Raw genomic sequence first — 15,662 nt, 5'->3', positions numbered from 1 at the left:
AATAAAAATGTGTACAAGTTCAGTGAAAATGGACGTCATATTAAACTCCAAAACATATAAATGAACCAAAAGTAAAAAACATACAAGACTAACAAAGGCCAGAGGCTCCTGACTTGGGACAGGCGCAAAAATGCGACAGGGTGAAACATGTTTTGTGAGATCTCCACCCTCCCCCTATAACTCTGGCCAATGTAGAACAAACAAACACACAGCAATACGCACAGTAAAACTCAGTTCAAAAGAAGGCCGAGTCCGATGTCAGAATAGGTATCAAAAGAAACTAAGCAAAATGACAATGATACATAAATTAACAAAGGACTGCTAGCAGTTACTGACATGCCAGCTCCAGACTTTAATTAAGCTGATTGAAAGATTATGTCTTCATCATATGAACATCATGCACAATCCCTCCCGTTAGGGGTTTAGTATCATACCATCATAGAATATATTAGAAGAACATAACCCGTATCATGCCAACAACTGGTTTTAGAATAAATGTGTTTATTTCCGATGCAAAAGACCCTATAAGTGAATCAATATTAATACCAAAATATGCCATCTTCAATGACCTGACAACAGTATCGTAACTATATCCCTTCTGAATAAGTCTGTTTAAAGGTTTGGTTAGCTTTTGAGGTGAATGCCGACATTTTTGTGCTTTGTAAAGAATATTACCATAAAAGATTGGATGTGAAATACCTGAACGAATAAGATGTCTGCATGTTGATTTATATTTATAAATGATGTCCTTGTACCGATGATAAAATTAAGTAAATGTTTTGACTAGTTTGTGATATCGAAAACCCTAGTGTAATAATTTTTCAGTAATACAGAGATTTCTTTCGTTAAAATCAAATACGTTGTTACATACACGAGCGAATCGAACAAGTTGAGATATATAAACACCATAAAATGGTGATAAAGGAACGTCACCATCTAAAAATGGATAATTAACAATAGGAAATGAAAATTCATCTCTTTTATCATAAATTTTGATACTAAGCGACCCGTTAAAGATATAGAAAATAGCTTGTTCTAACTGCCTTTATGCAATTGTTGCATTTCTAGTTCTAGTTCACCAAAACGTATAGAGTGTTTTAACTATCACACTATACATGTGGTTTGTTATAAGAATTTAGAATGTTCTAACTCAGTTAAAGTCACTGACTTAAAACGAAACTAAAACAATAATTTGTAATGTTATCTTGTATGCCTGATTAATCCTACAATATATCAAATGACTGTGTGTATTACGGACTGCACAAACATTCAGGTAAATTTTATATCACAGTATTACTTAATAACTAATATTTTACTACTGTATGTAATCAGAGAACACTACTCTCAAGCCATTTAAACAAAAAAAAAAAACACCACATGTGTGCGTCTTTAATGGACATGCAGGAATATAACATTGGTATCACAGTAACTACTCCCCTCCCCTCTCCAATACAAGCTTTGCTTTTTTGTACATTTACAGTCAATGGAAATATGCACTTATAATTGACTAATAATTACCAAAAACAATGTCTGTGAATCGTAGTATTGTTTCTCGTGTTGTCACTAATTTGCTGGGTACCCAGAGACGTTAATGTTATATTTGATTGGTGTAGGAGACCTCACTTTAAAGTTTATCGACGAATACAAAAATATGCATATTATACATTTCGTGACTTTATATATGTATATATGTTATAAAAAAAAAGTTTGATAGGGTAATATCGTAAAACCAATAAATTGTAATAACCGCTAATGACTGATGCACAATTGGATTATAATTGAGATGGTCACGGTGATAATAATTTTTATAAATTTTTAAAAGTCATATTAACAATCCGTACGCGCGAACGGTGAATCATGAAATCTGTTTGAAGTAAATTCAAAGCTGCTTTACAAATTATTGATTTCTGCTTACTTTAAATATGTTTCTGCAGCGAAGAATAAATGTAACGGAAATGTCCATTGTCAAGTGACATAATGCATTATATAATCTTAAAGCTTTTAATTTAAGACAAATTCTGATAAAATATCGAACCGCTACTTCAATCCTTTTCCAAAAGCCGAAGAAGTCAATACATAATTATCAACTGGTTGTTTGAACTTCTTCATCGAATCTGTATAGTTAATATTAAAAATAAAAAGATGTGGTATGGTTGCCAGTGAGAGAACTCTTCACCAGAGACCAAATGACATAGAAGTTTACAACTAATAATAGCAATTATAACATAATATAATATATATAAATTCCTTTTATTAAAATTGAGAATGGAAATGGGGAATGTGTCAAAGAGACAACGACCCGACCATAGAGCAGACAACAGCCGAAGGCCACCAATGGGTCTTCAATGCAGCGAGAAACTCCCGCACCCGGAGGCGTCCTTCAGCTGGCCCCTAAACAAATATGTATACTAGTTCAGTGATAATGGACGTCATACTAAACTCCAAATTATACACAGGAAACTAAAATTAAAAATGATACAAGACTAACAAAGGCCAGAGGCTCCTGACTTGGGACAGGCGCAAAAATGTGGCGGGGTTAAACTGCTTTTTGAGATCTCAACCCTCTCCCTATACCTCTAGCCAATGTAGTAAAAACAAACGCACAACAGTACGCACAGTAAAACTCAGTATAAGAGAAGTCCGAGTCCGATGTCAGAATAGGAAACAAAAGAAAATAAACAAAATGACAATAATACATAAATAACAACAGACTACTAGCAGTTACTGACATGCCAGCTCCAGACCTCAATTAAACTGATTGAAAGATTATGTCTTCATCATATGAATATCAGGCACAATCCCTCCTGTTAGGGGTTTAGTATTATACCGTCATAAAATATATGAGAAGAACATAACCCGTGTCATGCCAACAACTGGTTTTAGAATAAATGTGTTTAATTCCGATGCAAAGACCCTATAAGTGAATCAATATTAAAGCCAAAATATGCAATCTTTAATGACCTGACAACAGTATCGTAACTATATCCCTTCTTAATAAGTCTGTTTAAAGGTTTTGTTAGCTTTTGAGGTGAATACTGACATTGTTGTGCTTTGTAAAGAATATTACCATAAAAGATTGGATGTGAAGTACCCGAACGTATAAGATGTCTGCATGTTGAGTTATATTTACGAATGATGTCCTTGTACCGATGATAAAATTTAGTAAATGTTTTGACTAGTTTATGATATCGAAAACCCTGGTGTAATAATTTTTCAGTAATACATAAATTTCTCTCGCTAAAATATAATACGTTGTTACATACACGAGCGAATCGTACAAGTTGAGATATATAAACACCATAAGATGGTGACAAGGGAACGTCACCATCTAAAAATGGATAATTAACGATAGGAAATGAAAAATCATCTCTTTTATCATAAATTTTTGTATTAAGCTTCCCGTTAATGATATAGATATCAAGATCGAGGAAAGGACAGTGGTCATTGTTAGTATTAGCTTTATTTAAAGTAAGTTCAACAGGACAAATTTCTTTAGTATACACACTGAAGTCGTCATTATTGAGAGCCAATATATCATCCAAATATCTAAAAGTATTGTTAAATTTTTGTATCAGATGTTGTTTCGATGGGTCTTTGCTGATTTTAGTCATAAATTGTAACTCATAACAATACAAAAACAGGTCCGCAATAAGTGGTGCACAGTTAGTCCCCATTGGAATTCCGATAACTTGACGATATACGGAATCTCCAAAGCGAACAAAAATGTTATCAAGTAAAAATTCAAGGGCAGATATAGCATGTCCAATTGACATAGTTCTTTTGTTTGTTGCTACTAAAAAATGACCTAAAAGAGTTTGAACATATGTATTCGCATTCCGACTTTTATTATGCCCATTTAATTAGGTGTGTGAATTTTTTATTAAAAAGAATATGAGGCAAAGTGGTATATAGGGTAGAAAAATCAAAACTTTGAACAGATTCAAAATCACCAATATATGCATGTAATTTATCAAGTACTTCCAATGAGTTTTTGACACTCCAAAAGTAATTAATTCCACTATTTTCAAAGGCCTTATATTAACTTATTTATAATGTTAGGTTTTCTTCGCACCAACCTAGTCAAAGTAGAACACGAAGCACATCACTCGTTAATTTCAATATAAAAGACAGAAAAACACATGTTCAAGCAAAACAATAATAATATATACGTTTCAAAATATGCTATAATTTACTAAAAGCTCAGTGTCTTGTTAGTTGTTATTTGTTACGTTAGCTTATAGGTTGATGTCTCATTGACGTGTAAACCACATCTCATTTTCTTCCGCTATCAAAGTACTCAAGCTTCTGATATCAAATCATTACATATCGACGACTGTACTTCAGAACATATTTCATGCAGTAACGTTAAATAAAGTATAGGAAGACTTTTCTTATAAAAGGCAATGTCAACAGATAACCGTTGCAAATTTTTCCATACAGAAAAATACAAGAAATATTTAGTTTTGTTTCAATAAGCGGATCGATTTTAATCCTACAAATATTAAATGCAATGATTTAACAAGTTCCTATCTATCATTTATCAGCGAACCCATACAGTAAAAAAAATTGATAGAAAGACTGAAAGAACAACACCTGCCTTGATTTGTTTGCTTAAGATTTTTTTTGATTTTTTTAAATCATGACAATAGCTTGCATTCTCAGTGTAGTTATACGGTTGCCAATTTAAGTAATAAAATAAATATCATGATTTAAGATTCGGAACTAAATTGTGTAACACGTGTAACTGGTCAATCTATGATATACGGGCATTAGTGGTTTGAGCCCGAAAATATTATTCTTCGGCAGCTGATGGTTCGGTACTGGCACGATTTAATGATACAATTAATGTCACTGTAAGAAAAATAAAACATGGTCTTAGATAAACCTTTGAGACACGCGCCTTTGTGCACTAAATCTGCATCATGCAATTAATCAATAGGAATGCATAATGTTATTTTATTTGCACCACTATCGAACCGACTCGTCCATTTGTCTTGTTAATTATAAGTTTAACGATTATGTAATGTTTTGTTTACCCGTCAATAGGAAATTCCAACTTCATTTGTACCAGGCATTATGAGACAGCACAGGAACTACACATCAATTTTATGGAAACATAAACAGTTTTATATTTGGTAAGGACACTTTACTGCTTCTGAATTGTTTCAGAATCTAAAGATATGATGTATGTGATGTTATCATTGAACAATGCATGTAAGTTTTCAACATCCTCCATAGCTGACTTTTATACTTTTGTATTGCATCTAGTGTAAATGTTTTTGCAATCTATCCCGGTAAATCTCATTTGCAGATTATACTTTATCTTATAATAGCATAAATCAGACAGTTGGTTTTTCTCTTTGAATTGCTTTACATGTTGTCATGTCGAGGCCATTCACAGTATAGCTTTCTGTACAGTATGGGTCTGTCGATGTCTGTACAAGTTGTTTACATCTTTACTTAGTCACAATCTTACTCGGTATTTGAAAGAATTCAGCCCCTGTGTTAAAGGCACCAACAGTTATTTTTTTTTTGTTGGGGGAGGGGTTCTCGATCACATGTTTTGTCCTTTATAAAACAAATGTTATTGCAAGACTTACTTTTTGATATTCAAAGTCTTTAATGTATTTTTTTCCACAATTTTATGAGGAAACAATATTTTTTTTTTCATTTTCCTTCTGGAACAAACATGATAAGATTTAGAATCCTACAATGTTTTTCATAAAAAAATAAGAATGATGAGTGTTAAATGATTGTATGTTAAATATTTTTCACAAATGAAAATTTCAGGCTTCTTGAAGCAAACATATATAGCTATAGCTACTCATGTAATTAGCGATGATCTCAGTACTCACACACCATATACATAAAGCTTTGGCTGTAACACTGAATCCACTTTTCACTTTGGTTGCTAATTGGATGTGTACTGATTTATATTTTAGTCGGTGCCAACAGTATTTATTCATCAACTGTAATTAGCTTTGAACTAGCTATTAGAACTCAGTGTCTTTTTGTTAATTGGTTGCATACTCCGTGCTGATCTCTTTGAGTCCAGCCCTTTCCAACTGAGTTTTACAATTTGTTCTTATGTTGTTTGCTATTTCAAAACTGTTTCTGATCATGGGAGGGTTGAGTGCTCGCAAACATGGTTAACCTTGTACACTATGAATACGATTATCACAAGTAAGAGGCCTTTTATTACTTGCTGGTTATTGTTTGCTGTCTGTCATATTTTTTTCCCCATTTATTATCTTAACAGTTTTATATTTTAACGATGAACTATTATAGTTGTTAACATCCACACCCACATCATTGTTATCTCTTGTGGAAAGTTTTCTTATTGGCAATCATACAACATCTTCTTATGTTTTTAAAGTGGGGAGATTTTACAATAAATTATGGTTTCACTGGCAAGCGATCAAACATACTACCAAGCTTAAGAGATCACTGATAGAGTTTAGTGGACCTTAAAAGCTAAAAATGTATATATTTTTTAGGCATGAGGTGTATTTTTTATATATTTTTCTAAGTTTCGTTCAAATGAGTTGAATACAGGTCAGCACATTCCGGAAGCAGAAAACGGCGTCTTTATCATTGATATTTCTGTAATAGAGTATAATTATGAACAAAGAGAGATTTGAGGTTTTTAAAGTCATGATGAGAAAGCAACCCAAACGACTAACTAAAACCAACAAACATAATTTCATATTAGACATGACTATCTAAACGTTATCTCTGGCCAAAAGTCGCCCACTTTTTCACAGTTTTTAGGCTAAAGCTGATTACCTTTTATTAAATTAATTCAATGAAATATCTTAACGAAGGAACTTGGTAATGTTTTTTTTTATATATATATATATATCTTTGATCATTATATTTTCATACAGCAGACAACCCATGTTAGTTCTTTGTCATTATCATTTGGTTGATGTTTCAGACCACCACATACAGGTTTACAGGGTACACACATAAGTCGCTGTTACTATTAACACTTCCTCCAGGAAGTGATCCCATCAATTCATTCAACAGTGCTCATCTCATTTTCAACATCCAAAATTGGATCACTTTGGTACAATTACTATTTAAATTCAAGCTCTTGAGGTAAATTTATAATCATATTGACAAAGCTTCCCTTGAAATTGCCTTAAACAATATCAGATCTACATTTCATGCTAATTCAGTGAACTAGTATATGTTCCCAAATTTAAAAAGCTTATATATGTGAAATTAAACGTGGATATTGATAGAGCTTGCTAAATAAAATTAGTCTGTGTTTAACTGTGACTTTATGCAATTCAAATGTTGAAAAAGTAGCTAATGAAAAAATATACAAAAAAGGACTACAATCAATGACGATGCAAGGACACTAGAAAAATAACTCTTCCAGCAAATTAACATGACAAAATCAAAGTCAGTAACCAAACTGATTTACAGTTATTTTTGAACAAATAATGTTTTTGTTTATTATACTTACATGTATAATTACTATAAATACAAACAAAAAAATGTACATAACAGAAACATAAGATACAAATTTCAAACTTTCACAAAATGCACTTCTTTCTGAGTTTTACTGTGTGTTTATTTATTCTACATTGTCTAGAGAAACTAGGGGAGGGTTGAGTACTCACACAACCTGTTTTATCCCAGCCACATTATTGCACCTATCCAAAGTCAGGAACCTCTAGCCTTTGTTTGTCTTGTGTGTTTTTTTTTTTTTTATATAATTTTGGATCATTTGTATGTATTGGAGTTTAGGGTGGTGTCCTTTTCGCTGAACTAGTGTACAAAATAATTAAGGGGTCAGCTGAAGCCCATCTCCGTGTGCCGGATTTACTTGCTATGTTAAAAACCCATTATAGTGTCCTTGTTTTCTCTTTGATACATTCCCTGTTTCCATTCTCCATTTTACATTTTTAAAAATCAAACTGGAAATAACCAAGGTTTTAAAAATTTCATTTGTTTATGCCCCTCACTTTGGGCAAGGATTTGTATAGTAAGACTTACTATACAAATCCTTGCTTAGGAGCATTATGTTTTTTCGGTCTGTGCGTCCGTTTGTTGGTCCGTTCGTCCGTCTGTCCCGCTTCAGATTAAAGTTTTTTGTTAAAGTTTTTGGTCAAAGTAGTTTTTGATGAAGCTTAAGTCCAATCAACTTGAAACACTTAGTGCATATGTTCCCTATGATATGATCTTTCTAATTTTAATGTCAAATTAGAGTTTTGACCCCAATTTCACAGTCAACTGAACATAGAAAATGATAGTGCGGGTGGGGCATCCGTGTACTATGGACACATTCTTGTTTTGTAATTAGTTCGTAAAACAAAATATTTCACACAACAAGTTGATTATTATTGATATCGACAACAATAGGAATACATATGCATATGCATATAAGCATAATATAATATAGTCTGTCTATAAAGATCCTATATTAAAAGTTTTAACCATGAATAACCGAGCTTTTTATTTCCATTTTTCACAATTTTTCTCTACAAATCACATTTTACACAAGAATTACAATTTTTTTAAAATACTAATAACTATATGACTTCTTAAGATAAACATCAGATAGTATATTCTATTTAGATCCAAATTCGAAAGTTTGAACCATTAATAACCGAGATTTTTTCATTTCCAGTTTTCGGGTTTTCTGTCTGAAAACATATACTCAACCAAAATTACCCAAATACTAATATTTAATATTTAGATAAATAAAAGACTTCACAAAATAAACATAAAATAGTATGTTATTTTTTCTATATAGATCAAATTTCAAAAATATTAACCATTAACAACGGAGATTTTCTACGTTTCCATATTCATGATATTTCGATGTTTTTTCACTAAAAATCACTCATTTCATCTCAAAATTACTTCAATATGAATAATAATAACTAGAGGACTACATAATAGTCTATTAAGATGAGGTTTCTTGTCTTCAACAAGCTTTAGGTCTAAAAATGTAACCATAAATAACAACTTTTCTTCTGTTCCAGTTTTCAGCATTTTTTCTCTAAAAACCACATATTTTCCCCAAAAATAACCTTTTCCGCAAATCCTATCAATGTATAGTTTTAGTATGTTGTTAGTACAAGTCTATATTATAATTTGCACTAAAAAAACCTTGTGTTGCAATTAGTTGGAGGTTGAGTGATTTCAGAGCTAAATTGACTAGGCTAATAGTACGAGGGAATCACTCAATTTAAATTTCTTTTCTTAATTGTATAATTTACATTTTTATAGCAATTCTGTATTTATGTCTTAGAAATAATTAAAAGGTAATTTTCATAATATCCTTGGACAGGTCAAAGGCAATTCTTTCGCTTTACCTAATAAAAGTCATATATCGATATAAGGTGTAAGAAAATGATTAAATACGAAAATGAACGATTTATTTAGATGTAGATATTAATATACTGCTAAATAAAAGTAGCATGACATTTACACAGATCGTACTGGAGACATAATATCGACTGTTTCAAGGTATGCATAGCTTGTAAAGTTAATCCATATTATATGCAGGCATATTAATTGGTTTAGAATTCAATATTGAATGCATGACTTGACCATCGATTCGGTGCCCATCATCTGAAAGAGCTCACACACTCACCTTTAATGATATATTAATCATAAGCAAACAGAAAACTATGCCAGTAATGGAAAATAAGTGAGTGGTGAAGAATAGCTTCAAGCTCTGATAAAAATGATGTATTGTATACTGAAGTTGTTGGAGATTGACGTTAATAGTTCACATTGTTTTAGTTACAGGAACTAGGGTTTTATGGCAGGTAGCATTTCCCATCACTGACCGAGAAAGAATCAACTATCAGTAGGATGTTTTAAAATTTCCAATAGTCAGGTGTAGTAGCATACTTTGCTTATTATTTAGAATAGAAAATATGATAAAGTTACTTCATGGATAAAGCTTCTGTAAAACGGTACTTTTTTTAAATTGTTTTCGGGGACTACAACCCAGCTGCACAAATGTATTTCGGTATTACTGATTTTATGTTATATGCATACTTTGTTTATAAATAATGATTTTTGTTTTCCAAATTAAACTGAAAGTCGGCTAAGACCGTTTTTATATATAATATTTACATGTTTTTTTGTTTTTTGTTTTAATTTTGTAGTTTTAATTACATTGCATGATGGTGCTTGCTATATGCAGTGTCGTAGTAGTTTTATATGTATTGTTATAAACAATTTGAGATATATGCATTGTCGAAATTTATATTTTTTAGAAAGGAAAAAAAACACACACACACACGCAAAAAGAGCAGAAAAACACATTCTACCAACGAGAAAAAAATACTCGAGTATTTTATTATATTTCGTACAAACTGCTTAATTTATCATCAGTGAATTTAACGTTAAAAAAGTAAATCATGCCACCACTGACCGAAATATTGGCTGCTGATATTATTTGCAAGCAGAGATTTGAAAACCGTAGTATTGAATTTACAAATACAAGTCCGTAAGATAATATATATCCGAAATATATCAATATCTTTTGAATTTGATACTTTAAATTCCATTTAAACTTATTGCTTTTCAACGACTGATATGAAAGGATATACACAGAAAACACAATGTCATTTAAAAAATATTTATCTAGAAAATTTGGTTAATGCATATTGAATTTGATTTTAAATAACGTTGGTCATTGAATCTTCACTATTTACATCAGTATGTCCAATTCAATGTTAAATGGTACATTTTTACAAAAGAAAATATCGAGTTCAATATAGTATGTTTCATTTGAAGTACAATCATTCGTCTGATTTATAATATTTGCCGTGGTGGTTTAGTGTCATACTTAGGAACTGATTTGTTTTATTTCAGTAAAAATGTTTAAAATGGTTTTTCCTTTAAAACATATTTAAATGAGGTCTTTCACCCGCCTATCGTCGAACATCGGTATAATATATAAATGCTTTAAGTATAGAGGCAATACGGTATGTAATGCAACCCCACACATATTTAAAACCTAATAAACGACGGTATGGATGGGGTTTACAGGATAGAGAATAATGGGCAAAAAGTGCAGAACAAGGATTTGTATAGTGCAAATACACTTTACAAATCCTTGGCAGAATAATAGGCATAAAAGTATAAAGAATAGAGAAAACTAGGGTAAAAAAATAAAGAATAGAGAATAATGGGCAATTAATATAAAGAATAGAGAAAAATAGGGCTAAAAAATAAAGAATAGAGAATAATGGGGTGCTAAAATATAAAGAATCGAGAATAATGTGCAAAAAATATAAGAATAGAGAAAAATTACCTAAGAAATTAAAGAATACAGAAATGAAGAAAAAAAACCCATCAAGACCCTCATAAACGTGGTTCGCGAATTGTTGATGTTAAATATTCATACAATTTATACAGTACACAATTAACATACAATGTATACAGTACACAATTAACATACAATTTATACAGTACACAATTAACATACAATTTATACAGTACACAATTAACATACAATTTATACAGTACACAATTAACATACAATTCAGCGTTTTTAAAAACATTGGATTTATCACCAGACTGATGCAATTATTTAATTCTTTACAAAATATATTATAATTTTTCCTGCAAGAGAATTACGCAAACATCTGAAAGCGCATTCAGTTATACCGATTTTGCAAAACAAACAATATTGTGTAATCATAAAATACTGTCAACATCTTAAATTTTAATGTAGCATGAAATATTTGTCTTAAAACATGGAACATATTTTATAATCTACGGTCCTTTAAGGTTTCTACAAAATTACAGCGAACATGTTAAAAAAAATTGCATTGTATATATATTTGTATTGTTCGTATGCCTTCAACCCCTCGACTAGCTATATAATATTATATATATATTGATCAGCATGTACATAATTTCTCTTTTCAGAGGATCTTTTTGTAAAGAGTATTTAATTGGATGGACATGAACAAATGGCTGTCTCGGTATTATTTAGTTAAGCTGAAATGTATATTTCGGTAGGCTCTAATCAATGAAAAAACTCTCTTTCATCTTACTTGAAATTTCATTGTGACATAAGTACATATTGCTATGGTTAATTTGACAAAATCCACACTATCATGTGAAAATCAGTATAAAGTGAAAAAATGACTCGGGTGTCGAGTGGCAGCATAAAGCCTCGAGTTTCAAATTGTAATCGATTCCTGGTCATGTCAAACAAAACGCTTTAAAATTGACAATAACTGTACGAGGCATTCAAGAGTAAGAGCAAAGACTGGTTTGCTTAGAGTATGTAGAAAAATGTGTCCAAGTGGGCTCATATGTCTGCCTGTAGATTGTCACAGTGTGAGCTAGCGTGTACAAAAGGATTACCCTGTGTCAGTTTGATCTAAAAAAAAAGGAAAGTATTTTAATCTCACCAACGTGATATTGTCCTGGATGTGCATGTAATACTTGCTGCTGCTGAACTTACAATGTATCTATAAATCATTATTAAGTTATACATGCAGTTTTTGGTGTTCTCTTTTCTTACTTTTACTTTTTATTGAACACCAATTTCATAACGCGCGATTTAATCAAATATTTGTATATATCACTTTTACCTTTACAAAAAAATTATATTTAGAGTTTGATTTTACAAAAAAAAAATTATTGGCATTTAGTGTTTGTGCTAATGTCAATCAGTTTTACCAAAAGCCATCGAAAACGGTTCTGATAATTATATTTCAGCCGAAGCAATCTATTCCGCATTTGGATCGAGCTTCGCCTCGGACAGTTAATATATTTACATTTATATCGCCACTGACCATTCTTCTATCCACATTGATAGAACTAACTGTCTAAACATTTAAATATTCATTCTTTTGTATTCTATTGTCGGTGTTCTTTGCCGTGTCTATTTTGTGTGCTGTCCGTCATTTCCAGTCAATGTTTATTTCAATCCGATTAAAATTCCAATCTACATATCGTAGCTCGCGTGCTCTCCATATGAGCATAACGAAATCAGATTTCTATATCCTAATAAGATTGTATTTATTATTTTGCAGTTGGATACTGTTCCTGGTTGTAGTAACGGTTGTTACAGTTTTGTTAATAAAACAAATGATAACCAAATTTGACCCAGAAATTATTACCTACATCGGCGATAACAGAAATTTGACGCCAGAGGACGCCATCAATCGTAAACCTTTGGCAAGTATTACGGGAAACATTATCCAACATTCAGTTGTTGGTTTTAAACTCTCAACGGCCGAAATGATGCTTTCCGACCCATTAGAGGACGCTAAGTGCAAACCGAAAATATACATAGCGTTTTTAAAGGTCCACAAAACCGGGAGTTCTACAATAATGAATATGCTTTACAGATATGCAGAAAGATTTAACCTTAATTTGGTTCTTCCTAATTCGACTGGTGGAAACTTTAACTATCTAGGATACGGAACAACATTAAATTCATTGCAACTGGTGCCGATACCTGCCGGAGAAAAATACAATATTTTATGCAACCACGTGGTATACGACAAATTGGCCCTCCGTGCTGTCATGCCTAAGGAGACTCTGTATATTGGGATATTACGAGACCCCGTAGCAAACTTTATGTCTGCTTTCTCATACTATGGGGGCGGGAGATTTATGCAGTCGAAAGTACCTGGCAAGAGTCTTTCAGAATTTGATTTAATGAGAACTTTCCTTGAAAATCCACGGAAATATAATTCATCAGGAATAACATATTACGTCCACAACAAAATGTCGTTTGATTATGGATTAGATAGAGGTGATTTTGACAAAGATATTGCCATTACAAAATTCATCTCAGACCTTGATAAAGATTTTACTCTGATAATCATACTAGAATATCTGGACGAATCATTGGTTTTATTGAAAAGATTGTTATGTTGGGAAATGCATGACATTTTATATCTGCCAACAAATGTGAGATTTTCACCGATATCACAACAATTTAAAACTGAAGAATTAAGTAATTCCACCATTGAAAATTTAGAGAAATATAACAAAGCTGATTTTATGCTTTACACGTTTTTCAAACAGCGGCTTTTGTCTCAAATCAGCGACTTGAAATATGATTTTAAATCTGAAGTCATGCAATTTCAGGTAATACAAACTAAACTTGCAGATTTCTGTCGAGGGATTCCGAGAATGGGAAAGATTTTGACAGTTGCTGCTAGTATGTGGCATCGATCGTTTAACGTGACAAGAGAAACGTGTATTACCATGATGCGGGACGAACTAGATCTTGTGAGGGAAAAGATACTTCTTGCCATGGATAAATATATGAATTGGCTAAGAACAAAAAATAAATCATGATACTTTCTGTTTTCTGAATTTTTACCTGTTAATCTAAACTCCAAAGTACTACATTCCGGCTGAATATGAATTTATATATGTATACAACAATTTAAAAGTCTTTTAAACATATAAAGCTAATTGTTAATTCTCAAATGCAGAGACATATAATTTTAAACGGATAATAGATAAGTTCCCTTCATCAGGAACGTGTTAAAAAATATGAATGAACAAAAAAGTTAGATAAAAAATTACATAAAAGATATAAAAATAAAACATATTTATTTCTTAAGGGTATTATCTTTAGTTATATAACAGAAGCAGTATACAACCAGCAGTTGTTGCTCCCTTAGCTAATTTCCTGCATGTATAGAGAAACTAGCACCTTTTGACCCTGCTTTCCAAATTATGTACCGTTTATTTTTATTTCATTGTTCAAGTTAGTGGACATCCTATTGACAGAAGCACTAAAAGCATGTTGTCTACTAGTGTGCTTTAGTTTTAAGACATGTGGCCTAGATAGGCAAGAAGGAGTTTTGTACGCATGCAAACTGGTTTAACTCCACCACATTTTGTGCCTGTACCAAATGAGGGTATCTGAACCATGTGTTGTTCGTTGTTATTTGTCTTTAACTTGTTTGTTTTTCACTTTTTTGCACGCAAACTTTATCATTGGTATCAGAATTTTCAGGTGACGCCTGAGGGTATGACACAAAAATGAAAAAAAAAAATAGATTGCAAGTCCTCTTGTGTAAACGTCATTTGAGATAAAGGAAATGGGCATGTATAATTAACATTATAGGCATTCTCTACACCAAATGTTTCGTAATTTTTATATTTCGCCCTGATGCTATAATTATTGGCGACAAGCAAGTTAAATCGAGTTATCATACATTAAATGGTGAAATTACAAATCACATTATAAATGCATACCTGTCCATGGTGTCAAATTTTCATGAGACCCCTGTCGGCATGATCGTCAGTGGATTCCAAAATGATTGTCGTTGAACATTTTAACACCATTTGAGATAGAAATTATGTTACGGTACTATTTAAAGAATACACTGGTTTTCATTTTTGCAAGACAATATATTAATACGATTGGCTATCCTCACGTGAACTTGCTGTGTTTATTTTATCGAAGATTTGTCCTTCTCATTTGTGAATCGTTGTGTGTAGCTAAAATTCATGAAGATCCAAGGATTTGTTACTTCGTCCTTTTGTTAATTTTCATGTTCTTAGACGATGATGATTTTCCGTTGACTCCTTGTTGATTGCAGTTTCCTAAGTTTGTTCGACATGTGATTGTAAAGAACACGGAATACTGTGCATGAAAGTACAAACTCTTGGTGAAAAGAAATTGATCGCCTACGTTT

General features: G+C 31.9%; 1 protein-coding gene across 2 annotated transcripts; it reads left to right on the top strand.

Annotated features, from left to right (window-relative positions):
- The first annotated feature begins 1,232 nt into the window (after nucleotides 1-1,232).
- On the top strand, nucleotides 1,233-14,314 carry LOC127714739 (galactose-3-O-sulfotransferase 2-like). Of its 2 annotated transcripts, XM_052220787.1 has the most exons (5): nucleotides 1,233-1,273; nucleotides 5,047-5,135; nucleotides 9,766-9,862; nucleotides 11,911-11,999; nucleotides 13,029-14,314. In XM_052220787.1, exons 4-5 carry the CDS (start codon nucleotides 11,941-11,943, stop codon nucleotides 14,305-14,307), a joined length of 1,338 nt encoding a protein of 445 aa, XP_052076747.1. In that variant the 5' UTR covers nucleotides 1,233-1,273; nucleotides 5,047-5,135; nucleotides 9,766-9,862; nucleotides 11,911-11,940; the 3' UTR covers nucleotides 14,308-14,314. The 2 variants fall into 2 exon arrangements, with proteins under 2 accessions (XP_052076747.1, XP_052076748.1); XM_052220788.1 differs by lacking the exons at nucleotides 1,233-1,273; nucleotides 5,047-5,135 and having other exon boundaries at nucleotides 9,571-9,862; nucleotides 11,911-11,966.
- Nucleotides 14,315-15,662: the final 1,348 nt, after the last annotated feature.

This window comes from Mytilus californianus, unplaced genomic scaffold (assembly GCF_021869535.1).
Source record: "Mytilus californianus isolate M0D057914Y unplaced genomic scaffold, xbMytCali1.0.p SCAF_9, whole genome shotgun sequence".
Taxonomy (NCBI): Eukaryota; Metazoa; Mollusca; class Bivalvia; order Mytilida; family Mytilidae; genus Mytilus; species Mytilus californianus.
Note: the sequence above shows the minus strand (reverse complement) of the source record. Positions and strands in the feature narration are given on the sequence as shown.

Excerpts from the sequence above, each read along its gene's own strand:
- LOC127714739 (XM_052220787.1), top strand. The coding sequence starts at position 11,941 with ATGGACATGAACAAATGGCTGTCTCGGTATTATTTAGTTAAGCTGAAA. Across the intron at positions 12,000-13,028 it reads AAGCTGAAATGTATATTTCG|TTGGATACTGTTCCTGGTTG; the intron begins GTAGGCTCTAAT and ends ATTATTTTGCAG.